This window comes from Podarcis raffonei, chromosome 16, assembly GCF_027172205.1.
Source record: "Podarcis raffonei isolate rPodRaf1 chromosome 16, rPodRaf1.pri, whole genome shotgun sequence".
Taxonomy (NCBI): Eukaryota; Metazoa; Chordata; class Lepidosauria; order Squamata; family Lacertidae; genus Podarcis; species Podarcis raffonei.
Window position 1 is genome coordinate 12,700,481 of NC_070617.1, and position 26,258 is coordinate 12,726,738.

The 26,258-nt window shown below is 44.6% G+C and overlaps 1 protein-coding gene across 15 annotated transcripts in view; it reads right to left on the bottom strand.

Moving 5' to 3' along the window:
- The window catches only part of MARK2 (microtubule affinity regulating kinase 2), a 110,122-nt gene that overhangs the window by 40,528 nt on the left and 43,336 nt on the right, over nt 1-26,258 (bottom strand). The window contains exon 1 of one of the 15 annotated variants that reach the window (XM_053369312.1): nt 6,500-6,622. The exons of the other annotated variants lie outside the window; for them this stretch is intronic. Within the exon in view, the coding sequence (XP_053225287.1) occupies nt 6,500-6,544 (45 nt within the window). The 5' untranslated portion in view covers nt 6,545-6,622. Of the gene's footprint in view, nt 1-6,499; nt 6,623-26,258 lie in introns of those variants that run through there. 15 annotated transcript variants of the gene reach the window in all.

A 26,258-nucleotide genomic window follows, 5' to 3' on the forward strand; every position in this document is an offset into this window, starting at 1 on the left:
AATATGGCTAGTACAAAAGCCCCTTGAGCTATTTGCTTGCAATTTGGTAGCCTTTTTTCACTATGGGCTAGTTTACCTGCAAATTCCATTGACTTTGGTCAAAAACAAAGAGAAGTTACAGCCTTTAAAAAACAAAAACCCAAATCCTATGAGTGAATGGGAGGTGATGGAATGAAATAGACTGATAGATCCTGAACCAAATTGGGCAGCCCACAAAGCACCACAAACTGGAGCAGACTATTTTCTCAAGTACTGACTTGAGGCCCAAATGTTATGATCAGTAAGCACACTTGGTGGTTTGATGTTTATGCTACCTGAAGCCTGAATGCCACAGAGTTACAGAGATACCCACAGCACCACTTCTGTAAGCAGTTGCTACACAGATGAGTAAAACTACAGAAGAGCAGTGCCACCCACCCCCAATTTGGACAAGCTCTCCAGAATGATACCGTGATTGATTGAGGGAGCAAGAGAATCAGTAGGGTTGCACCTCCATCTCACTTTGAGCAAAAGTCATGCTACAGAGTGACCCAGGCAGTTTTACTGCTAAAACCAAGCCAAAACCTCAACTGAAATGGACCTAGAAAATGAGTTTCATCTAAGAGTGTCTGGAGACGGCTGGCAACTACTGCTTGAACACTATGTCCGGGAAGGGAGTGTTAGCAATTGGCCCACAGTTGTTCAGAACTTCTGGGCCCAATGAAACTTTTTAGGAATAGTAACACTATTGTCTGGGAATAAAGGAGGCTGGGAATACACCCTCTGTTAACAAGGAATTTGCTGCTTCCTGCACTCAACCAGTCACCCCCCCCTCTCTGCTTGATGCAGTTAGCTAGGATAGGCAAGGGCCACATCCACAGGGCCCTAAAGGTAAAAGTTATCCAGCAAGACAATTGTGAGGTCCGAAAATTGGTGGATACAAGCAATTTTGTTCTCAAAGTCTCTTGTAAACACATCACAAAGAACTACAGTACTGGGATTCCACCAAATCTATCAAATCAGATTTCAAAAGACTCAAAACCATTTGGAAAAGCTCCACAGGATGGCTTTGTGGGAATGCAATTATGGTGTAGAAAAATGGCTACTTCACCATCACTACAGAGAAGGCTTGATAGTTAGCTCTTGTATTCGGTCGGACTCATCATGAAATCTTATCCAGTGTTCATGCCATCTTTCAACCTGCTTCAATGCCCTCAGCTCAGGTGTAGGGTTCAGCTTAGCTCGACAACCACTCGAGTAATCTCTGCATTCCACAGAGTAACCAGGAATTTGAAAGAACTGCCAGTCAAACCAGCCAGAAAACTAACTAGATTCCATCAGAATTCATTAACCTCTAGTACCCACCCCCCGTGTAGAGGGGAACAGTTGCTATAAGCCATAAACCTCAACAGGGAGTGATCTGACTATGAAAAATATTGTATTTTTCGCTCTATAAGATGCACCCGACCCCAAGACACACCTAGTTTTTAGAGGAGGAAAACAAGAAAGCAACGCAAAGCCTCTTGAGCGAAGAGGCAGGAGCGCTCCAGCTGCGCTCAAGAGGCTTTGTGTGGCTATCCCTGAAGCCAGAAGAGCAAGATCCCTCTTGCTCTTCTGGCTTCTGGGATAGCTGCGCAGCCTCTTCAGGGCAGAGGGATGAAGGCTCCCCGCTGCCCTGAAGAGGCTGCGCATGGCTAAGCCAGAAGCTAGACCAGCGAGAGGGAGCACTGCGCAGCGATCCGTCTCACTGTTCTGGCTTCTGGGATAGCTGCGCAGGCTGCATTTGCTCCATAAGCCACACACACATTTCCCCTTACCTTTTAGGAGGGAAAAAGTGCGTCTTATAGAGCGAAAAATACAGTGAGTTGATGTACAATCTTTCACTTTCAGATCACCATCCTCCTTTCCCGTAGAAAGAAGAAAACTGAGCATCTGTCCTACTACATGGGTTGGGATGATGGTATCTTGGGACAGCCTCATGGTCCTAATGTATTAAGCAACTCACAAATACTATGGAATCAGGACTCCATGGGCCCAGTGGGTCATTCCACATTAGTTCAATTTTGATGAAACTTGGTGTACACCCTTCCCTTATGGTTGAAAGAAACCCCTTTAAAAAAAATTCCTCTATCTCGAACGGTTTTAATTTTATAGCACTTCAAAGTTTCATGAAATCTGCATTTCATTCTTTGTCGAGAAAGAGCATGTCTTTGCAATAATTTTCACCATCAAAAACTTTTGATTCCATCATGCCCACACACTGAAAATTTAGGTTTTCTAAACCTAGTTTTTCCACCCAACAAACTACATTTCTAATTTTTTTAAGGCATTTATAAAATCTTTTGAGCGCTGATGTATTTTCCCCTGAAATCCTCATCATGTTATTGAGCTCTGTGTACAATTCCAAAGAGATCTGATCATTAGTTATGGAGAAAAAAAATAAAATGTACACAAGGCCAAGGATCTCAAGAGAGACAGAAACGCAGATTTCACAAAACTTTGAAGTGAGATAGACGGAAAAAAATTTAAGGGGGTTTCTTTCAACCATAAGGGAAGGGTATACACCAAGTGTCATCAAAAATCCGAGACGAAACCCCTGTTTTTCACATTGATTTGATGTGGAATGACCCAAGTGTGACTTACCCAAGAGCAGAGCATGGGTTGCCCGTCCCTTTCTCTCCTAAATTAGCAGCAAGAGGGGTTTCATCCTAATTCTCCTAGCTTTTTTAAGTCACAGAAAGCACAAGCAGGCTGCTCTCAAAGCAGAAAATGCATCCATGGAAACCCATGAATATCCTATTTCACTTGTTCCCAGTGTATGAGCTAAGTCTAAGCCACAAGAGCAAGGAGAGGCAAACACGACCATTCACTCTTGTTGACAAAGGTCTGCAGAAAACATGGAGAAGAGGAACCATTTCTGCTGTTGAGACATAGTGGTCTGGTGTGGGGAAAGTGGATAGGAAGAAGTTTTTCTCCCTCTTGTAACACCAGAACCTGGGCCCATTCAATAAAGCTGAACGCTGGAAGATTCTGGATAAGAAAAAGTACTACTTCACACGTTGTATAGTTAAACTATGGAATTTGCTCCCACAAGATGTAGTGATGCCTACAGACTTTAAAGGATTGGATACATTCATGGAAGATAAGGCTAGCAATAGCTACTAGCCACTGTGGCTATCTTCCACCTCCACTGTTGGAGTGAGCCTCAGAATACCAGGTGCTAGGGAATCAAAAGTGGTGAGAGCACAGTGGCACTTAGGTCTTGCTTGCTGGGCATTCTGAGAACAGGAAGTTGGACATGGGCCTTGGGCCCAATCCAGCAGCAAGGTTCTTCTTATCTTCAAAGTGCTTGCTCTGTGGAGAAGGCTCACCAGTGTCTCCAACCAGTGGCCTTATGCTAGCACCCCACGTTGTGCAAAGACCTATCTGGAAGAACCCACCTCTCAAAATCTGGAGTGGAGGATGGCAATGGCAGTCCTAATCGTTCCGGAAAGAAACAAGAGGTACTGTGGTAACTTGGGCAGAAAATGCAGCAGGGGATGTTTTCAGTCGGGCCGTAAGACTTCTGGATCAGGCCCAGAGACCAATCTAATCCAACATCCTGTTCTCACAGTGGCTAACCAGATGCTTATGGGAAGACCACAAGCAATAGTCCAATAGCTTTTGTGATTCCTAGCACCTGCCCATCTCCTTACAAGTTAGTTTTCTATGTGCAGAGATTTCCCCATTATATTATAATATGGAGGAGCCACCCCATCCCACGAGTCCCCAGTCTGAAGAGAGATACTCAAGGTATAGCATTACCTAGCAAGAACTAGGCCATGATCAGGAAAGGAAGTTAAGAGCTTTATGATCATCTAACAGGCTCAAGACCATGAGGAGCACAGAGGTCTAAATCAAACACATTGTTCTAATTATCTCTTATTGAACCAGCTCATCATTCAAACCTTTTTAAAATGCTGCTCTCCCTCTCCCAACTTAAGAGATCATTCTTTGTAATATAACTTTTCAGAGGAATATCAAGCCTAGTCCGTTACAGCAAAACCAAGAATGCCCTTTGGCACCTTAACAAGACTAATAAAATTATGGTATAAGCTCTAGTACACATAAGCTTACGCCATATTACCTTTGTTTAAGTCATTTAAGTTGCCACAAGACTCTTTGTTGTTTAAGCTTTAATCAACAGATTAAAAACAATCTTCCTTCTAAAATAAATAAATGACTGAGTGGCAGCTTTTGTTTATTAAATTGCACTTTACTCCTTAAAAACTCCCTTTTGCTCGCTAGCTATCAACAACACAGGTTGTGGTAACATCCAAATTAAATTATTTTATCAATTAAAAAACAGTTTAAAATCAACAAAAATGATTTAACTGGCTCATAGCTCTTATTTAGAATCCCCTGCCTGTTGATATCATGCATGCACCTTCGCTGTACTCTTTTCGGTATCTGCTTAAAACATTTTTGTTTGGGCAAGCCTATCCAGACATGTTAATGATGGCATGTTTTAATATTAATTTACTGTTAATTGTCATTATTTTTAAATGCTTTTAATTATCGTATTTTTCGCTCTATAACACGCACCAGACCATAACACGCACATAGTTTTTAGAGGAGGAAAACAAGAAAAAAAAAATTCTAAACGAAATAGTGGATATATGATTTTTGTGGTTCATGCTGTGGCCACAGACATGTGATCTGACAGTGAGTTTGGAGTAGCCAAATGCAAAAATCCTGAGGATCCATGTGGATCCATGCATTGTAACCACGGAGGAGGGAAGGAAGGGGAACCATGGATCCTCTGCTCACGACTGCAGCAGATCCCCCCCCGCCACCCGCAGGCATTCGCTCCATAACACGCGCAGACATTTCCCCTTACTTTCTAGGAGGAAAAAAGTGAGTGTTATGTTTAAACTACCGTATTTTTTGCACCATTTCTTGTAAATTGGAATATTTCTTGTAAAATGGCTTAGAGGTTTTACTACAATCAAGCAGTATAGAAATTTTATTAAATAAATAAAATAAAAATTATTTTCAGAGTAAGATTAAAAAAAAAAGTCAGATGCCTGAAGTCATGCAGTTAAGTCACTTACAGTATCCTGAAATAAACTGTGATCCGAGTTTACCCATTCTGTGAAAATCTGATTTATTTATTTTATCCAAAAATGTATATCCTGTTTTTCCCATCACAAACATATTGCTCAAAACAGTTGACAGGTATTTAAAAAATAAGGACAAAAATAAAAATAAGAAGAATAATCCATCAATAAATCCAAGATACCAAAGAGTACCAAGGCTAAGAGAAATATCAAAAAACTAAGGGCACAAAGCTTAAGTTAATTTGGATAGCCGGACTGGATTCTAGCAATGAAACTCCACATAATATCACCGCTAACTCTTTTTCAGGCCTAACAGATACCGCCAAATGCAAGAAGGGAAGGATATTTGCTGCCCCATAATATTTCAGGACATATCATGTTTTAATATTCTGTTAGGATTATTAGAGGAGCGCACTATTTATTTATACCCCGCCCATCTAGCTTGGTTTCCCCAGCCACTTATGCCATGGGGCCTATCCAAGCCCAGCATCCCGTTTTCCACAGGGCCCATCCAGATGCAAGGGGAAACCCATAAGAAGCACAGAAGAGCACAATGGCCCTCAACTGCTGTTGTTCTCTAGCACACTGCCTCTTGTCGCTAGAGGCTAATAAAGTCACCATTTCTAAGATGGGTACTTTCAACCTGTGCAAGGGCCTCTGTTCGTGAAGAATAAGTCTACAAATGCCTATTAAGCCTGATGGCTATGCTCTACCTGCACTGCTATAGGCAGTATGCTTCTGAATACCGGTTACTGGAAACTGCAGGAAGGGGAAGTGCTGTTGTTGCACACAGGTCCTGTTCACAGGCTTCCCACGGGCATCTAGTTGGCCACTGTGAGAACAGGATGCTGGACTGGATGGGCTGCTGGTCTGATTCAGAAGGTCTCTCCTGGGATAAAACAAAGCCAGTTCTGATCCAGCAATATTCCCCTACCCTTCCAGGATAGTACTTGGGTAGAGAGAGATCAAGAATGAGGCCTCAGCTTGAGTCTGCTTTCCTTACTCACCATCGGCCAACCTGAAAGGACCGCATGCCCAAAATCTTACCAATCTGCATGGAATTAAAACCTGCTTCCTAGTCCTTGGGATTGGTGAATTTGACCTTTCTGAGGTCAAGGAAGTTTTTTTTATATGGGATCTCCCTGTTCAGTTACTCACTCTTGCAGTGAGGAGGAAGAGAGAGCATGTGAGTCTGAGGTCTGATCCCAATTTATCCCAGGGTGTAAAAGAAAGGTGAGTTGGGGGGGGTCACATTCTCTAAAAAGAGCCCCTATTGGAAACTCAGTTTCCTACCCTCATCAGATCACTAACCACAAAATACCAGTTTTTCCTCATATAATCACCAGATCTTAATCCACCACCTCATATAAGGATCCCATTTTGGACCCCAGGAACCATACCCAGTAATACAAGAGACTTACTACTCCCATTGTCATAGGCACAACGTATCTAAGTCCTCCACTCATTAATCGTAGTCTTCTCTGCTACCTCACGCAGTGGTGCCTCTGCCAGTCAGAGGCAAGCTGTACCTCATCGATCCACCGCTGCTCCAAGAGGCCAAAGAAAAAATGAGAAAGAGAGGGAGAAAAGACTGGATCCAGTTGCCTGCTTTCTCGGCCGTGAAGAAACGGATAAGGCAGGTATCCCAAAATTACTGCGAACAAGTCTGAGCAAAGCAGCAGCTCATGGAAACTCAAGAGGGAATAATCCTTTCCTGGGACGGTGCGTTTACCCCTTCATTTGTTGACCCAAAACTTTCCTGACGGAGCAAAGTACAGCAACAGAACTGAGGAAGTGTGGAGCTTCCTCATCCAGCCGGTGCCCAAGTCTCCACCTCCGATACCTGAGCGAGGCAACACCTTTCGCAATTTCCTCACTTGCTGAGCCAGAGAGCACCTGGGTTGTTTGGCAAGTCCTCCAAGCCTCTTTTAAAGTCTGAGTGATGGTGGCGGGGAAATATCTTACACACACCCCTCAAAAAAAACAACCCCAAAACCAAATAGTTAAATAGAGGTAACGGGTTATTCTAGAATCCAATCAAGGTTTACTCCAGAAGGAAGTCCGAATTGCTAGATCCTCCCCCCCCCCCAAGACAGAAGGTAGGAGGAAACCTGCGTCTCACTTGGGAGGAGAGAAAGTGTGAGAGAGAATGAGTTAGAGCAACGTCAGGTTCTCCCCCACAGGAAGCTGCCTGCCCCACCCATGCAATCGGCAGGCAGGGCTTCGGAGAGAACCAGGGAGGGGAAGAGAAAGCAAAGGAAAAAAGGATGACGTTACCCCTTTGACCTGCCGTCAGGTGATCTGGAGCTCTGACAGGCAACTCTGTTGACTGAGCCCTGCAGAGCCTACTAAGTTTGCAAGGCAGATTTTTTTTAAAAAAACTTTTTTTTAAAGGCTGCCAATTTGAAAGGAGTGGAAGGGAGAGAAAGCCTAGGAGAGATTGCACAGAGGTACGGCTGAGCAAACAGCTTCTAGGCAGGGCTGGGTGTACTCTGCACTTAGAGAGACAGAGTTCTGCAGCAAGGGAAGCTGAATTCTGCAACTGGTATAAATTCTACACCTCAGCATGAATTCTCAAATCCTGCCCAATTTATCTTGCCATTCTGACTCCCACCTCCCCGCAGCATAAAATGCATTCACTTTCTATAGTTCTCTGATCACTGGAAAGTTTATATACTTCAGCTTCAGTGGTTTCATGAGGCATTGCCCATATCCTTGCAAGCCATTAGGACCAGATAGCTTTAAAGAACACCATGAAACCTGAACATCTGAAACCTGCATCCAAGACTATATTCAACTTTTGTGTGTGCGTTCCCACAAAACTGCAGTTATAGGCTACCTACCTAGTTATAAGCAATCTCTTTCAACTGTGTACAGGCACCAAGGACCATGGTTTTCTGTATACGTATAGCATTATGAAGCCCAAACCACTCCATACCATCCCTTCACCCACATCTGATCACCTGCAGCAATTAACAATTGCCTCCAGGCAACCAGCCCCACCTCTGCAGTGTGTGAACGCAGAACACAGATGCAGCAGCCAAAAGTATTCAGCTACATTGCAGATCCCCCTAGCAAAAAGGACAGAAAAAGGCCCATTTGCAGAGGTGCCACAGCTGTTAAAATGAGCCACAATACCACAAGAGGGTATTACAACTCCCTAATAGGGATAGAAGCTCCAGACATGCTGCAATCTTTAAGCTCCATCTCCACCCCCACAAATGGGACAAACTTTCTACTCCAGGGAAAAACCTTTTTAGGTGCCAGCTTCTCAGCAGCCAGGAACACAGGTGCTGTGAACTGCTCCAATTCACTCAACACTATGCTTACAAAATTCAGGAGGAGTGTGCACCTTAGAATTCATATTTTTTAAAAGCACCCATGGTTCTGTACACAAAGCTGCCAGTGGTCTGACTCAGTGGCCACCTTCAACACGGCTCCAACTAGGATGTCTCTTTAACCATAGTTTATTATTTCGTGATCATCAGGAAACTATAGTTGCCAACTTCAGAACAAGCTAGGCTCTTAAACCACAGTATGATGTTTGTTTAAGGCTTGTTTTGAAGCTGATAACCACAGTTTCCTTATCTTAGACACAAGTACAAAATGAAGTTTAATTAATTAGAGATTTCCTGGTTTAATCACAGGGCAAGGAAAGGTGCTCATAAGTATCTCAGTTTAGTAAGCGTGATCATCCAAAGAGGGCCAATACATAAGCCTCGGCTGTGTCTGGGAACAGCTCTCTCAAGTTTCAGGCAGAAAGAAGTCTTCCCAGCTCTACTGTCAAAGATCCTTTGATAACTGGAGATGCTGAAAATCGAATCTGGGACGATCTGCATGCAAAGTAAGTGTGCTAATACAGAGCTCCCCAACCTGCAATCAGGCCAAAATAAATTTGCATGAGGATTACAGAGCAGGGTGGGGGTGGGGGGTTCTATGAGAGAACAATTCATTAGGAAACCGGAAGGTAACAAAGGCTCCCAGCAGCCAGGGAATGCTCACTTTCATTTGTCACAGTGCAGCTTACCAAAATATCAGCATATATACCCTATTTGAAATACTGAAGGAAGTGCAAGGTAACTTGTAGTTCAAATTAAAACTACTTCCAGCAGCTGGATATTTGCTTCAGTGTGATTACGGCAACAGCCAAAACAAAACAGTAGTGAAACACCCCCACACAAGTGTTAATTGTCATCTATTAAAGTATTATGTGGGAGTCATAAAGCCATGGCAGAGAGCTTGTAATATTGCAGGGTGCCCCCTGACCTCGGCTGACCAGCACCTCTGTGCCTGTTCCAATAATGTATTGGAATGTATTGACCTTATATGGTGATGGGCGTAGCAAAAGCCATGACCGGATGAGGTAACGTGAGACATTGGCAGACCGGCCATGCAGGCTGAGGGGAACAAAGGATAAAAAAAGATACCGGAGAGGAGAGAAGAAGTTCAAATGAGCTGCCCTCCATCCATGAAAATATTGCTGGCTCTCTGTGTCTTTATTTTATGCTAAACAGCGCCATTTGTGACGGCTGGCTCCGTCAGTATTAGTTTATCAATACACAGGATTAGAGCTTGCAGCACTACCCCCAACCCCCAAAGTGGAACACATGCATAGCCAACACCACCCCCTGGGCAGGTTCCTGCGAGTTACAGTTTAGATTCTAGCATTAAATAAGTTTTAAAAACTAACGACAAAAAAGAAATACTAGTTCGCATCTTTACTGTTACTAGTTTACTTGGAAATCATGAGTGTTGAGGAGCATAATAAACATGGTGTTCTTTCTGCTTGTAGAAAGCAGACGGAAGACCAACTTAATTATGTTTCCCATCTCTCATGATTTTGAAGTTGTTATCAGTTGTGTGTTTTTAAAGGTCTGCCTGAACTCTTAACGTTTGATGTAGGAATGAGAATGGTGCACAAGAGGAAATGTAGTCAGCAGTTCATTCAGCACCTTCCTGTCACATTCATGAAAATGAGCAGGGATTAAATGTGCAAATTAGAGGAGAGTCCCTCCCAACCCTGATGCTGCTCCAAAGCAGATGCCTAGAGGGGGCTGACCCTTACTGGAGTATATGCAGGATGGAGCCTTTTGTTCAAGGCCCCTGAAGGCTGGGAATTTGCAACTGCAGCTGACTGGAGATGACTAGAGAAGCTTCCCGCAGGCATGACATGCACAGAGCCCTGGGCCAAATTGGGGCGGTGCTGCAGGGTCTAGCATTTTCTTTCTCCAGAGGCTTCCCTACATGGATAGAAAGAAGACAGCCAAATACTTCCCTCTGTAATTTAGTTGGTTGTTGAATTGCAGGTGTTGCAACACAAACCCTAATCTTCAACAGGCATACATTGTAGGAATATCGCAGCTGCTGCACACCAAGTCCCACTACCTCTCCATCTAGGTTGGTATTGCCTGCATCAGTACTGCAGACCCCCTGTTTTTCAAAAGCCAAGCCATGGACCCCTGCTTTTGAAAAAAAAAATGATGTCTCTATGGTGGTTTTCATTGTATGAATGGTGCCATGGAGCCCCTGGGTGGACCACCAATTGAGGACACTGGCCTACATGACCATCAGGGTAGACTGTAAAATCTCTGTCAAGTGTGATGTACAGCAACAGTGCAAATAATAACCCGACCCCTCCAAAAGCTTCACACATATGACCTGCATCCAGTTATGGTCATAGCAAACAAGATTCAAATTCACACTTTTCCCTTTGGTCTCGGAAGTGCTCTGCTGCATCCTATCAGGCCAACTCTGCAGTGTCACAGATAGCCAATCATGAACCTCTGCTTTGTTCAAAGTCTCTAGAATGGTTGGTAAGCACTGTCCCCATGAAAAACAAGAGCAGCTGCCACATGCCATCCACTAAGATACCCCGTCACTGCTCCGTTTGCCCACTAGACTTGCAAATGGGCCTGGTCAAATTAATATGCTGCACCTTGGGTTTCCATTTTGGGCACCGGAGGTTTCCTACTTCAGAGTAAGTAGGATGAAATTTGGTTTAACCACCCCACTACTTAGCTAATTTCCACAGGCTTTCCTATGAAACTCTGATGCCGGAGAGTGGCATTGTGTGAACACTTTCTGATTGGAGAGCAACCTCAGTTCACCTTCTCCATTTTGACAGGATTCCAAAATGCACATGCACATTGTCTGGTCGAACAAGCTTCTCCTGATATTAATAGGACAACAGCGAACAATTATTTAACCTATCAGAGACTGCTCTTCTATTAAAATTAAAGATACAAAGCAGCTTACAGAGAGAACAAACCCAAGCAAAAATGGAGGCAATAAATTATTAAGTTATTTCAAACCTAAGAGTGGAGATCAATAAAGCTTACATAAAATAAAAATCATAATAGCAGCAGCGAGACAATAAAAGCTATAAAAAGCCACTAAAAACCACTAAAAGCCTCAGAAAACAGATGAAAAGTACTAACCTCTGGAAAAGTCTAAAAAAGACGCCCTTGTGCCAGCTCAGCTCACCCCAGTCATTTCTTGGCCTTCAGTTTCCAAAGTTCTCTTTGGGAAAACGAGGGCAAGATAGCCAACTATTTGCATGGATGGATGGATGGCACTGACAAGGTGCACTGTGACCTGGCCCTCATAAAACATAAGAGAGGAGAGGTTTAACACATCCACACCCCTACATACTATGTTATGCAATGGAGAAGGCTGGAGCAGCTGTCTGTATGTTTAAAGCAGGAGTGGGGAAACTCTGGCCCTCCAGTTGTTGCCAAACTACAGCTCCCATCAGCACCAGCATGCATGGCAAAAGGTTCCCCACACCTGGTCAAAGCAAGGAGATCCTTATGATCAAATTCTGCATCACATTATTATTTGTACAAATGTGCATGTAATGTGTCTGGCACTTCACTCAGCACAGGAGGGCTGGGTCCTAACTTGAGGAGCAGACAATTTAAAACCTGACATAGGCAAAAAAGAGGAAAGGTGTGTGTGGGAGAGTAACCCAACGAAAGAATAAAGGCATCACTAAATGGCAGATTCTCTACTTGGTCTCTAAATCTATGGGCTCATAAAACAAAGCACACACACGCATGTTCTGGGCTTCAGATTCTTATGTGCTTCAAATTTATTCCACAATGTAAGCCTGCCTGAGTGGGGAAGACAGTCAGCAAGTGAATGTGCACTTGAGAAAGTCTCATCTGCTTTTGTAGAGGCCCAGATTAAGTTCATTCTCTGGGTCATCCAATAATCTTTTCAAATTCTTAGTCTACATCAAGCCAATTTTTGTTCTGCTGAGCCAATACACAAGTTGCCTCAGAACCAAATTTTGTTTGGGTAAACAACAATCACCACAAGATATCCTAGGAGTCATTAGCCTCATTCACCAATTAAAGGCAAACAACAGCCTGCAGACATCTGGAGGAGGAGATGGAGGGACACCCTAACACACAATTATCCCACACAGTGTAATGACCCTTCCTTGCATTTTATTTGGGCTAGAATGCAACATCAATCTGGCATCCTTATCTAAGGTTTCGGAGTCACCTGAGGCTGAGGCTTAAAAAAAATTGCTGTATATTCACCATCAATTTGGTGTGCTTGTCTTAAAGCCACAAATATTTCAAAAGGCATAAAGGTTTTAACACATTTCATGTTTGCAAAAGCAACAAACAAAGGAATACTGTAAGTGCATTGTGAGGGGACCATGTCCAACAATTGTTCAAAGTGTTGCATAGTGATGTGTGCACACAAAGATGTATTGCATTTCCTGTGGGAACCCTGTCTAGGAAGGCTCAAGCCACATAAGTCTCCAGAGGAGAGCAGGCTAGACTTCTCTTCCTCTAAAAGGGTCCCCAAGTGCAATGCCTAACTTTGGCATCTATTAATTTAAGTGGGGATAACAGGTGTATTTGGGGAACACCACTTGTGTGTTAACCCTGCTCCCTCCCTATTACAAAAAATATATATCCAAAAATCAAGTTGCTTCTACCTGCACTATTCTGAGCTTGTTATCCAGGAACATGAAAAACCATCTTGTAATGAGTCAGACCATGGGTGCATTTAGCTTAGGGACCATTCACAGACACTGTCTGGTAGTGACTCTCCAGATTTCAGACATGGGCTTTTCCAGCCTTAATTGCAAACAATGTGATCAACCACTGAACTATGACCCTTCCCTAAAGGCATTTCACTCTTGGTCAAGCTGGAGTGTGACCAAAGTATGGGGCTGAGGAAAGAGAATGCAATGAATAGAAGAGCTGCCATCATTATTCATGTTTTGCTACCTCAGGTGGGTATCTATCAAAATGGCTGCTACTTCACATCATCTGGCCAGTTTTAGTCTGGCCACCATGTCATCCACCTCACTTCTGGCCCCAAAGAAGCTAGCAATGTATGTCATTACTGATTAGTATATTGATCCATATCTACTGCTCCAAAGCAATGAAACTGTACACTGGAATAAAACTTAGCCTTTAAGCTTGGGAGCTTCAGACTACCATCTCAGCATACTGGCAGAGGAAATACAGATATGATGTGTACACATAGAATCCTCCCCGGAAAAAAACCCAAGCAGATGTTCTGTGGAAAACACAGACCAGGCTTTACATAAAGTGTATTTCAAGAGCATTAAAAAAGAAAGAAAAATAGTTTAAACCAGGGGGATTCATTTGGGGGGCCTGGTTCCTGACATCATTTATTCTGTGACAACCAGAATTCAGACAGTGACAGAATTCTGTCTTTCTTGGTGTGTATGTTTCTATCTATCTCATACAGAGCAGACCCTGGGCATAAAAACCTATGATATGCTTCAAGGCGGGGGATGGGGAAGAGCCTGTAGCCCTCCAGATGTTGTTGGACTCTGAACTGCTGTAAGTGCCAGCCAGTATGGCCAATGATCAGGAAAGATGGGAGCAATATCTGGGGAACCACAGGCTACCCACTCCTGTTTTAAAGGACCCCTGCATGAAAATATATCAGTGCAATTCTACTTGGGAGTCCTCCCTCTAGTTCACCTCCCCATGAAACTCGTGAGGCGGATTAGGCAGAATGGGGAGGTAACTGGGACCAAGGCTGCACAGAAAAGCTTCCTGGCTCTGCAGGGATTTGAACAGCTCCCAAAAGAGAGCTCAATCTAGCCTCTAAAGTTTATCTAAATCTCCTTAAATGCCAAAAGGTTCTTTGAAGGAGAAAAAAACACAGAAAGGTAAAAGCAAATACGGGGTGGAATAAAGGATGCTTCCTCAGGCCACCAGCTAAAAAGTACACCCACACCCCTAGAAAGCTGCGTGGTGGATAGGCTGCTTCACCAACTTTGCTAACCTGTCGCCCTAGGAACTTCCTCCCCCCCCCCAACTTCATTTTGAGCTAGGCAGCCATGGAGAAAGTTCCACCACCACCCCTTAGCACAGCCCTTCCGGTTTCCTGCCATAACTTGTTAGTCCGGTTACCCAGCAGAGCAACTCCAGTTACATTTGCATCTCCCCGCAGTATGTTTGTTCTGAATAAACACCCACCAAAGAGCTAACAAAAGGAGATAGAGCTATTTACCTCTGACAGAAGGAGGTCACCTAGGAAAAGATTATGCTTCATTTGAAGTCACTCCTTAGGAGTAAAAGGGGTGGGGGTTAAGAAAAACTATAAACCAGGTGTGGGGAACCTGTGGCCCTCCAGACGTTGCTGAATGATAACTTCCAGTATTGCTGGGGCTGATAGAAGTTGTGGCTCAGCAACATCTGGAGGGCCACAGGTTCCCCGCACCTGGTATAAATCCACCAAGCCAAGAGCCAAAACATTTGAGGAGGAAGCCACATAGGGCGGTCAGCCAGTTTACGTTAATGCTCATTCCGGAATTAACTTTAAATCAATGCATATATGACCAAAATCTCTATTGATACAGGCAAGTAATTTGCAATATAATTTAACAAAAATACTCACCAGTCAAAGAAAGCCATGTTACTTATTTCACTTTTCATTTACAATCACAGCAACACTTTCCTGCTTGAAAAGGTCATAAGAACAGTACTGCTGGATCAGGCCAGTGGCCTATCTTGTCCAGCATCCTATTCTCACTGTAGTCAAACAGGTGCCCATCCACAAGCAGGAACCATTAGTGTAAAAAGAACATAGTCTTATTCTCCACAAATCTGTCTAACCCCCTTTTAAAGCCATCAAAGTTGGTGACCATCACTATATCTTGTGGGAGCAAATGCTATAGTTTAACTGGGCACTGGATGAAGGAGGCGAAGAACCATGGAAGCCACCCCAAACCGTTTGGAAACTCTCCATTCCATCTGAATCAGGAGAGGCTGTGAAGAAAGTAGACTGGTGTCTGGAAGCAGTAAAAGGTTGGATGGGGGCCAACAAACTGAGGTTGAATTCTGATAAGATGGAGTTTCTGTGGATGAGTGGTTCCCATGCCCAGGAATTAGATGTAGAACCTGTTCTGGAAGGGTTGCACTCCCCCTGAAGGAACAGGTTCCTAGTCTGCGAGTATGCCTGGATTCCAACTTCTCAATGAAGTCTCAACTGAATTCTTTGGCCAGGAGTGTTTATGCCCAGGTTGGGCTGAACTGCCTACTACTTGGACAGCCTGATCTCAACTGCCCAGACTCTAGTGAGCTCCCACTTAGGACTACTGCAATGTGCTCTATGTGGAGCTGCCCTTGAAGACAACCCAGAAACTGCAGCTAGTGCAAAAAGTGACTACTAGGTTGGCAAGTGGGGCAGCCGGGTGGGACCATGCACCACCCTCAGGAGAGCTCTCCAGCAGCTGCCAGTGAGCTACTGAGTCCAATTTGAGGTGTTAGTACTAGCATAAAAAGGTAAAGGTAAAGGTACCCCTGCCCGTACGGGCCAGTCTTGCCAGACTCTAGGGTTGTGTGCTCATCTCACTCTATAGGCCGGGAGCCAGTGCTGTCTGCAGACACTTCCGGGTCACGTGGCCAGCATGACAAGCTGCATCTGGCGAGGCAGCGCAGCACACGGAACGCCGTTTACCTTCCCGCTGGTAAGTGGTCCCTATTTATCTACTTGCACCCGGGGGTGCTTTCGAACTGCTAGGTTGGCAGGCGCTGGGACCGAATGACGGGAGCGCACCCGGCCGCAGGGATTCAAACCGCCGACCATGCGATCGGCAAGTCCTAGGCGCTGAGGTTTTACCCACAGCGCCATCCGCGTCCCACCTAGTACTAGCATACAATGTCCTAAATGGCTTGGTATCAAGTATTTGAAGATCCCCCACTACTAATAGGACCCAAAGATCAGCATGGGAGGCCACATTGGTGGTGCTGCCTCTGGTTGGTGTTGACTTGAGACAAGTTCATCTCCCTCACTGACTTTCAGGAAAACGTACAAATATTCCTGCTAAGCCAGGCATTTGATGACTGAAAAAATACCGGCCATGACAACCTTGAAATAAGCAACTGTGAGGGTGTGTGATCATTTTTAAATGTGTTTTGATGTTCTAAAATGTTTTACGTGGTTATTAATGTTACAGTGGTACCTCAGGATGCGAACAGGATCTGCTCCGGAACACCGTTCGCATCCTGAAGCGAACATAACCCTCGTCCACGGGTCGCGATTCGCTGCTTCCATGCATGATGTCATTTTGAGCGTCTGCGCATGCGGCGAAACCCGGAAGTAACGCGCTCCGTTACTTCCGGGTCGCTGCAGAGCGCAACCCGAAAATATTCATCCTGAAGCTACTTCAACCCGAGGTATGACTGTATTTGTGCTTTTAAATTCAAAAACACAAAAGGTTTGCTGCTCTATGCTCCTTTGGGAGGAAGGGCAGGTCAGAAATCTGAAAAATAAAGTAAGTAAATAAAATAACACAACTGACATGGAATCAAATATGCTCAAGCACATTACTTTGATGGCACTAAAAAAAAAAAAAAAAGCACAAGGGCAAACCAGTCCCGGCCCTGAGAAACTTCCGATCAAAAAATCTAACACAGCAAATCAAATGCACCATCATCTTCATCATGATCACCACCAACAACAACAACTGCATACTAGCCAAAGTCCACATAACTGAAGCAGAGGAATCTACATTTCATTTTGGCCATGTTAATCCTCAAAAGCACACAATTCTACTAATACATATCTGCCCAGAACTTGAGAATAGTTACTTGGGAGAGGGCCTTTTCAGCGTTGGGACTCTGCTTGGGAAATGCCCCCCTCAAAGAGGCTCCCCTTGTGCCTAAGAACAAGAGTTTTGGGGGTGCCAGGCAAATGCTTTCTTGTTCTCTTTGGCTTTTATATTACATTCCATTGGGAGCTTCTGTTTGTGCACCAAATTCATCCCTGCTAGGTTCTTAAGTCCAGTTTTAATTGTTTAAAAAAGGAAAATTCAACACTTCATTATGAAGCTAAAATAACAATATTTTTATTAAAAGGAACAAGTTCAGAGTTCTTAACAAAACAATGATGTGCCAGGTAGAAATCTAGACTTGCAAAGGGGGCAGTACTGAGCAGGACTTGTAAGAATACTAATCTAGCTTTGCCATCTCCCTCAAAGCTGGAACTTGAACTAGGAATATATCACATGAACTTTCCATCATCCTTAGAGGTATAGGTAAAGAGACCCCTGACCATTAGGTCCAGTCATGACCGACTCTGGGGTGGCGGCGCTCATCTTGCTTTCTTGGCCGAGGGAGCCGGTGTACAGCTTCCGGGTCATGTGGCCAGCATGACTAAGCCGCTTCTGGTGAACCAGAGCAGCACACAGAAATGCCGTTTACCTTCCCGCTGGAGCAGTACCTATTTATCTACTTGCACTTTGACGTGCTTTCGAACTGCTAGGTTGGCAGGAGCTTACAGACACCATATTAGTAAGTCACCTAAGTTTCCCACGTGTAGAAAGGTAGCTGTGAGACTAACATCGCCAAACCCACTGGGTGAGGCAGAGCTGGAATTGAGCATTAGCCAATGAACCATACTAATCTTCAAGGTTTTTTTCTTCTCCTTTCTGCTTAGAAGCTAGCTCCCTCTACTGCCAATAGGTGCATCAATACACCTTTGCAAGCTTCTATAAATCTGAGATAACAAGCTAGCCTGTGGAAGATTAGACTGTATCTTCTTTTAAAGATATTCTCCAGTACAGTGGTACCCCGCAAGACGAACGCCTCGGAAGACGAAAAACTTGCTAGACGAAGGAGTTTTTCGTTTTCTTAGCCGCTTCGCAAGATGCATTTCCCTATGGGCTTGCTTCGCAAAGCGAAGCTTGCCCCACAAGCTCTGGGGATAGCGGGGAAGCGCAGCGCGTCTTCCCCACTGTCCCCAGACCTCTTTTGAAGCAAGGGGCGGCGGGGAGAAGATCGCTTCTCCCCGTTGCCAGCCCCGCAATCTCCGGGGACAGAGGGGAAGGCACGCGCGCCTTCACCTCTGTCCCCAGAGATTGCGGGGCAGGCAATGGGGAGAAGCGATCTTCTCCCCGCTGCCCCTTGCTTTAAAACAGGTCCGGGGACAGAGGGGAAGGCGCGCGGCGCTTCCCCTCTGTCCCCGGACGGTCTCCATAGGAACGCATTGATTGATTTTCAATGCATTCCTATGGGAAACCGTGCTTCGCAAGACGAAAAACACGCAAAAAAAAAAACTTGCGGAACGAATTAATTTCGTCTTGCGAGGAACCACTGTACTTATCAATCTAGGTTCTAGCTGGCACAAGGCCAGGCCACAAGAGTCTGTCTGACACAGGCACAGACAGACAGACAGACACACACACACACACACACACACACACACACACACCCAATATCACGAAGGACAACTGGCACTGTGCTTGAGCAACATGGTCACAAAGGAGCTCCAAACGAGAGTCCCAATACATTTCGATCCAAATTTCTCATTTCCTACTGCACATGGCCATCTGAAAGGCAACTAATGTCAAACAGCCAGCCCTGGAGTTACAGAGATAAGATGGTAGAATGAACCTGCTTCCCAAATGGCAGCTTTCAAACAGGAACAGGAAGTGAGGCCTGCTTGTCACTCAAGGCTCCTTTTAGCTTTATGGCTCCAATTTAATGCCAAGCTCAAACTGAACAGGCACCTGGCGACTGCCTCCTTGCAGTCTGGAGGAGGATTCAGGAGGCTACTGGGAACATAAATTGCCGTGGTGGTGCTGTTGTGAATTGACACAAACGCTGCTTCTCAGCAAAGGCTGCCACCTATCCTATTCATAACAGGCCAACAGGAGATGGGGTAGGGTGAGGACAAGCACTTGTAGCTCAGCTATCTTTGCAGTACCATTTTTAAAATCAGCCTAAGTTTCAGCATCAGATTAACTTAAAAGTCAACAATAAAACAAATCACTTCCTTATACAGAAAGTCCAGATGGCTGCCCTTACATGTGCCAGTTTATTAGTCTGGCCCGGAAGTGAGGAACCTTTTGCAGCCCGGGAGTCATATTCCCCTCTGGGCAACCATCCAAGGGCCACATGCCAATGTTGAACAGGGCTAGGGGTGGAAGTGGGTGCGGCAATATATGTGAATTTTAGCATTGTACAGTAGGCTGTACTGTACACACGCACCCACCCACCCACGCCCTGAATCCTCAATCCAGAGGATGGCCTGGAAATAGTTCCAAGGGCTAGACAGTAAAGACTGGAGGGTCTCATTTGGCCCCAAGACCCGAGGTCCCCCACCCAGGTCTAGCCTGTTGACAACAAAGCCCCGTGCACTACAGAAGGCCATCATTAAACAAGTTTAAAACTACTAACAAGATCATGCGAGTGCATACATATCCAGGGTGGCAGCTGAAGACCGGACTTCTTCTGCTTGCACATTTAACACAGTGCTGCTGCTAGCACCAAATTGGAACCGGGGTCTTGCAGGGGTTAGAGCACGGCACTTGCAAGAGTTGCATTAGGATGGTGATTTCATCAAGTCACAAACCAGCAGGCACTCTGATTCTGGCTAGTGCTGCTTTCCTCTTGTCACAGGAAGTGAGCCTATGACTATTCTCAGCCTTTCCCAATTGCGAACCCTGGGGCAAAAGCCCCAGCCAGAGCGGCCAGCTTTCTTGGGAGAGCCAGTTTCCCTTTACAAGATGAAGGCAATCATTTGGTGATCATCAGGCGTTGGTGGAGGAAGAAGTTAAAGAAACTGACTCGTGTAAAGCACAGCACAATTTAAGCTGGAATGAAGTGGGCAGATTAAAAAATACTGGTGTACTGTGTGACTATGAAACAGAATGCAATAGGCGACAAATCTCTTCCTGTATTTAAAAAAGGAGATATTTGCTTGTCATTGCCTAAATTCTGGTGTGATGCACAAAGCAACCTACCGGTAACTCCAATTAAAAACTATTTCAAAATTCTTGCTGTAAGCTTAGTTGTTCAGAAAGCCAGTATTCCTGCTACTAGAAGCTTATGTTAATTCATTACATTTATACTCTGCCTTTCCTCCAAAGAGTTGAAGGTGGCTTCTTCTTCCCCTGTATGGATCCTCCCCTATTCTTAGTCTCACAATGACCATTGCTCAAAATCATCCAGTGAGCTTAATGGGATGTTACAGAACAGATCTCTGCCAAATCCACCTAGTTCCATAAATATTGAACTGGGTTTTCAGATAATGCCTCTGTTCTGCCTCAAAACCTTCCTGTAAATCAAACACAAGCTAAATTCAGAAAAACTTCCCAATTGTGGCTAGAAGATGGTAAACAACCCACTGACTACCAAGTTCCCTCTTTCTCTCAAATGGCTTCCCTGTCTAATTTCTGTCTAGTGCTAAAGTCTACCTTGTTGTGACATCCAAATCAACCACCCATGGCTAACGCTTGCCTTCCAAAGTGGTATCAGAAGCCCATTTCAAACCCTAGTTTCTCATTCAGGTTGGGCAGAGGGGCAACATTAACTGCTGATATGGACACCAGGTTCTCATTAAACAGGAAAAAGAAAGTGAAACTACACAAGAGGGAAGGAAGGAGCAACTGAGCCCACAGTGTTCACAATCGTTTGGAAGAGCATCTGAACTAAACCACAAACAGGCAGTAGCTACAAGTTAGATTTTTCACTATAATTTCCCAAGGAGGATAGCAACTTGCAACATCCCCATGACTCACAGGGACTAGTACTCTTTCCTAATCCTACAATTATAAAAACAAAAGGTGGCTTCAGCTGATCTGAGGCAGAAAATACCAGTGGTTCAAGATAATCATGCACTAGGATCAAGCAACAGTGGACAACAGGGCAAGCACAGACATTAGGACTCAGATATCACCTTCCATCAGACTCTTCGGGTTGCATTCCATGCTAGTCCTACTCAGAGTAGACCAACTGATATTAATGGCTATGATTAACTTCATTGGGCCTACTCTGAGAAAGGCTTAGTTGGCTGCAAGTCTTTGAAACTCTTCTCCCTCTGTTCACTCATCTTCGTCCCACCACCAATTCCCTGGCTCTGAGCCTTCTTCCCTTGGGGGTCCCCAATTGATACCTCCCATCACTCCCCTGCATCCAGCCAGCCCATGACATCCTGCCTCCTTCCCAAAACCTAGTTAGTACATTCCCAGCTTTGGGAAGGAGGTAGGAGGGCTCTAGGACCATGCCAGAGCCTCACACCTCCTGTGGGTTTCCTGTCAAAGTATTCTTGCAGCCCACTTGCTATGAAAAGCTGTGCTGCCCTGATGTAGAGAGTAGTCAGTAAGAGCTGGTATGGAACATGGAGGACAAAATTTGCAATGCCAACGATAAATCCACTCAACCTGATATTCTTGCTGGAAAGCAACCTGTGTATTATGCATGTAAATAGTATAGGCAGTGTTGTATCCCCTGAATAATCACTTCAGAAGTAACTAAGTGGATTGCTCTGGTAAGTCAACATTGCCTCAAATGGCAGGAGACTATGAGCACTGTGTGAAATCACTATGCTCCATCTTCCAGCCCCATAAACTAGCAGAAGGGCAATAGCTCAGTGGCAGAGCCTATGCCTTGCAAGCAAATGGTGACTGCCGCAATGCCATAGTCATCTTTGACTTGACTTAACAGTCCAGGGGTCCTTTACCTTTACCCAGGTTCAATCCCCGGCATCTCCAGGTAGGCTTGGAAAAGACTCTTGCCTGAAATCATGGAGAGTGAGGCAACACTGAGCTAGATGGACCAATGTTCTGACTCTGTGCAAGGCAGCCTGTTGCCTATCATATGTTCTAAAGCAGGCACAGGCAAACTCTGGCCCTCCAGATGATTGGGGCTACAATTCCCATCATCCCCAGCTAACAGGACCAGTTATCAGGGATGATGGGAATTGTTGTCCCAAACATCTGGAGGGCCGGAGTTTGCCTATGCCTGTTCTAAAGCCTAGCTACTGAACTCTTTGACACCCTCTCCCTTTCCCCCCTCACTGCCTAATATGGAAAGGTTCCAAAGGGGCCTAAAACCCTCTGGGTAAACGCTCCACGTCATCAGTTTAAGAACAGCAGCATCAGTTCCCTATTTTGCTTAATAAAGGACTGTGTTTGAATCACAGGGGATTCCATGCTACATCATTTGGGATTTTCCAAGGCAGAATACTTAGATCCCTGTCTGTGAGCAACTTAAATATTAAGCAACATGAGCAGGGGATCTGAGAGGGGGGTGGATGTCTGCAAAGAAAGAAGAGGAATCCTTAAGCCAGGCTTATACAACTATGACTTATCAAACTGAATGCAGCCACTTCTGTGTGCTTGACAGTGCTTTGTGCTTGTAGAGCTTGGCAGGCAGCTAAAAGAGGTGTTATCAAGCTCCTGGTGGGCTGCATTCAGCTTGGGAGTGTTGCAAGTTACAGAGGTCAACCAAGAATACTATCCATTTTTGGTATGAATCCACTCTGCAGGGAGTGGGGAAGAGACAATCAACCTGTCTCTGGGCTGTACCACTTCAGAACTACAGGTGAGACAAGAAGCTGGCAGATTCCAGCAAGGTCTCACCCTATAAGGCCAACAACTTGTCTATATTACAGCCACTTCCATAAAGGCTGGCTCACCAGGCTGCTTCTCAGGAGCCCAACAAGGACTGCTTTTGAATGGTGAGAAGACCCTCTCTCTCCCAGTTGGCTATTATAAGAGCCTTATAACAGTAAGAACAGTAAGAACCACTGGTACAGTTTCCTTTCACAATTCACCTTCTTTCCTAAGTGAAAACACATCTCCTTGCTTATTCTATATTTCCAACAATGCTTTAAAGAAGAAAATTAGTTTTTCCATTTTACCAATGGGAACCCAGATATAAGTTATTTTCTTGCTGCGGCTAGAATCTTAATTGCTCAACACTTAAAGGAGGCTAAGGCTCTACCAATTCAACAATGAGAGCTTAACTTATTTGAAATTCATGTATTTACTATGAAGTGCAGAGGATAAAGTGAAACTGGTTGAGAATGTGACAGTAATTGATATGATTTTCTTGTTGTTACTAACAAAACAGCTAAAAGTTAAAATCAGGTCTAAAGTTATATTGCATTCATGGTGGTATGACAGCATATCAGTGATAATAGAACAGGAATAAGATGCTGTGATGCTTTGTGTACACACTTGTACTTTATCTGCTGCTTCTCAGCTGCGTGAGATTTTTTTGGTATGTACTTTTTTCTTTCAAATAAAATAAATCAATATATACATCATTTAATTTTTAAAAAATGGAGAGAGGGGGAAAGAAGACAAGACCTGTTCAAAGAAGTATGTCCCCCACTGGCTAAGTACGACATGAGACAATGGCTGTGTTAACATATCACAACAAGCCAGGGATGCTGGCTGATCAATGTTTGTTGTGGACAAGCAGTGCACTGATGCACAATGCTCTTCTGTTCCTGCTTCACTCCTCCCCTGGCACGAGTGGGAACACAAGAAGCTGCCTTATACTGAGTCATGGTCCATCTAGCTCAGTATTGTCTACACTGGCCGGCAATGACTCTCAAGGATTTCAGACAGGGAGCATTCCCAGCCCAACCGAGAGATGCCACTGCTAACTGAACCTGGGACCTTCTGCATCCAAAGCAGATGCCATCCCACTGAGCCACCGCTTTTCACCAAATCAAAGCAAGAGGCCACAATTAAGCTGAATCCAGGATCCTGGTTTGTTGCCAGGATTGCTAGACAGCCTTAAACTGTGGTTTCTTGCTGGCTTATGAATTCTGGCTTAACTAACCAGGATCCCGGGTTCAGGTGTCCCAGGAAGCCAAGTGTTATACACATTCAGCCTTCATGGGCTCAGAGCCTTGGTGTGATTTTATTCAACTATGTCCCACCTTTCTGTCCTAAAACAGGATCCCTCAAGATTAGCAAATCATAATCAAACAAAAAACTGCCATCATGAAAACAAAACAGCAGCAACAACCATAAACAGAAAGAACACCCAATGCAACAATGTGTCCAACTAAATTTGGTTTCATTGGTGCCTATGGCCATAGAGAGCGTTGGCTGGCAGAATCTCCCACACAGCAGAGCATTCCACAGCCTGGACACCCACATTACAGTGGGCTAGTCTTGCATTCTCCGTTCACATGGGCAATTTCTCTTATATGAGCCAGGGAGCAAGTATTAGCATGGCATGGGAGACGCAGGCTGGTATGGCACCAGTCTCTGCAGCCTGTGCTGCATGCGGGTAACCTGTGCTTCAGCTGAGGCATAGAACAGACCTGAGATTTGAAAGTGTATCTAAGCCTACCACCCAGATGCCAACTCTCTCAACCTAAATAAGTGAGCATGTTCTTGTGGAAGGCTATTGTAGAAAGGAGAGCGCAGTGACCACACAGAAAAAACAAAGCCACTTTAGGGTTGGAGAGACAAAGCTGAAGGCTTCCTTCTGCTCACCACCTTCAATGGGCACTACCAAAGCACTAAAATATTCCCAGGAAAGGCTCCTGCATACCAGTCAACTGAAAAGATCCCTTTTTTGTCATCTACTGTAGCAAGCCACACATTAGTTTCTCTAAGCTAGTTGTGATGTCTTACATATTTGAGATGCTTTCCGGTAAGGAAAAGGAGCAACATGGCTAAAACGTGCATTATTTTGCCTGCCTTTTTGTCCATGGCCCCCAATTACTGTTTTAAATAGGAAAGCAGGCAAGCAAAGACACTCACTGTGGGAGTGGAAGGAAGCTTTATCATCAGCAAACCTCACCTTCACAGCTAAGTCAGATGGTAATGGGTAAAGATTATCAAAGTGAGCTTGTGTCAGTTCAACAAAAGGTGACCCAGGAAAAGTTCTCCAAATCGTATGCTTAATATTGGAAAAATATTCATGTAAATAGTATCCAAGAAACACTAATTTAACCTTTCCCAACCAGGTGCCCTCCAGACATTTTGGATAGCCCATCACCCGAAGCCAGCATAGCCAATGTTCAGGGATTGTTGTTGTTGTTAAAATCTGTATACCGCCCTTCATCCATACATCTCAGGGCAGTTTACATATTTAAAAGGATGATGGAAATCATAGTCTAAAATCATCTGAAGGACACTGAGGTGGGGAAGGCTGTGCTAACATGTTGCATCTCTCCAAAATGGAAGCAAATCCATAAACTCTTGAACGACAAGAGGCACAACCTACAAGACAGTAAAAAATGATCTGATGGGAATATTTGCAGAGGTGGGGCAAAAGCACTTAACCTCCTTAACAGGGCTGTTGGGAGGATAAAAGGAAGGCCATTTATGCCACCATTAACACCTTGGAGAGAAAGGCAGGATAAAAAATGCAAGGAATAAAACAAAATGAAATCCGACCTACTCCCTTAAATGGCTGGAGGAAGAGAAATGAATAAACTTACCGTATTTTTTGCTCTATAAGACTCACTTTTTCCTTCCTAAAAAGTAAGGGGAAATGTGTGTGCGTCTTATGGAGCGAATGCAGGCTGCGCAGCTATCCCAGAAGCCAGAACAGCAAGAGGGATCGCTGCTTTCACTGCGCAGCGATCCCTCTTGCTGTTCTGGCTTCTGAGATTCAGAATTTTTTCTCTCTTGCTCTCTTGTTATTCTCCTCCCAAAACTTGGTGCGTCTTGTGGTCCGGTGCGTCTTATAGAGCGAAAAATACGGTAATGTGGCCAAAAGCAGGTAAATCCAAGTCCAGAAAATGGAGGTCCTTCCGTACTGGAAAAATTGACGCAAACTGCCCCCATCTGCATCTGAGAAGAAAAGCTAAAAATAGGCAGCTAAGAATATGAACTTTTATTCAGCACTCATCCTAGCATTTGGCATATGTTCTCCCTCTCTATTCTCTCCACCCCCATCCCCTCCAAAACAACCTTCC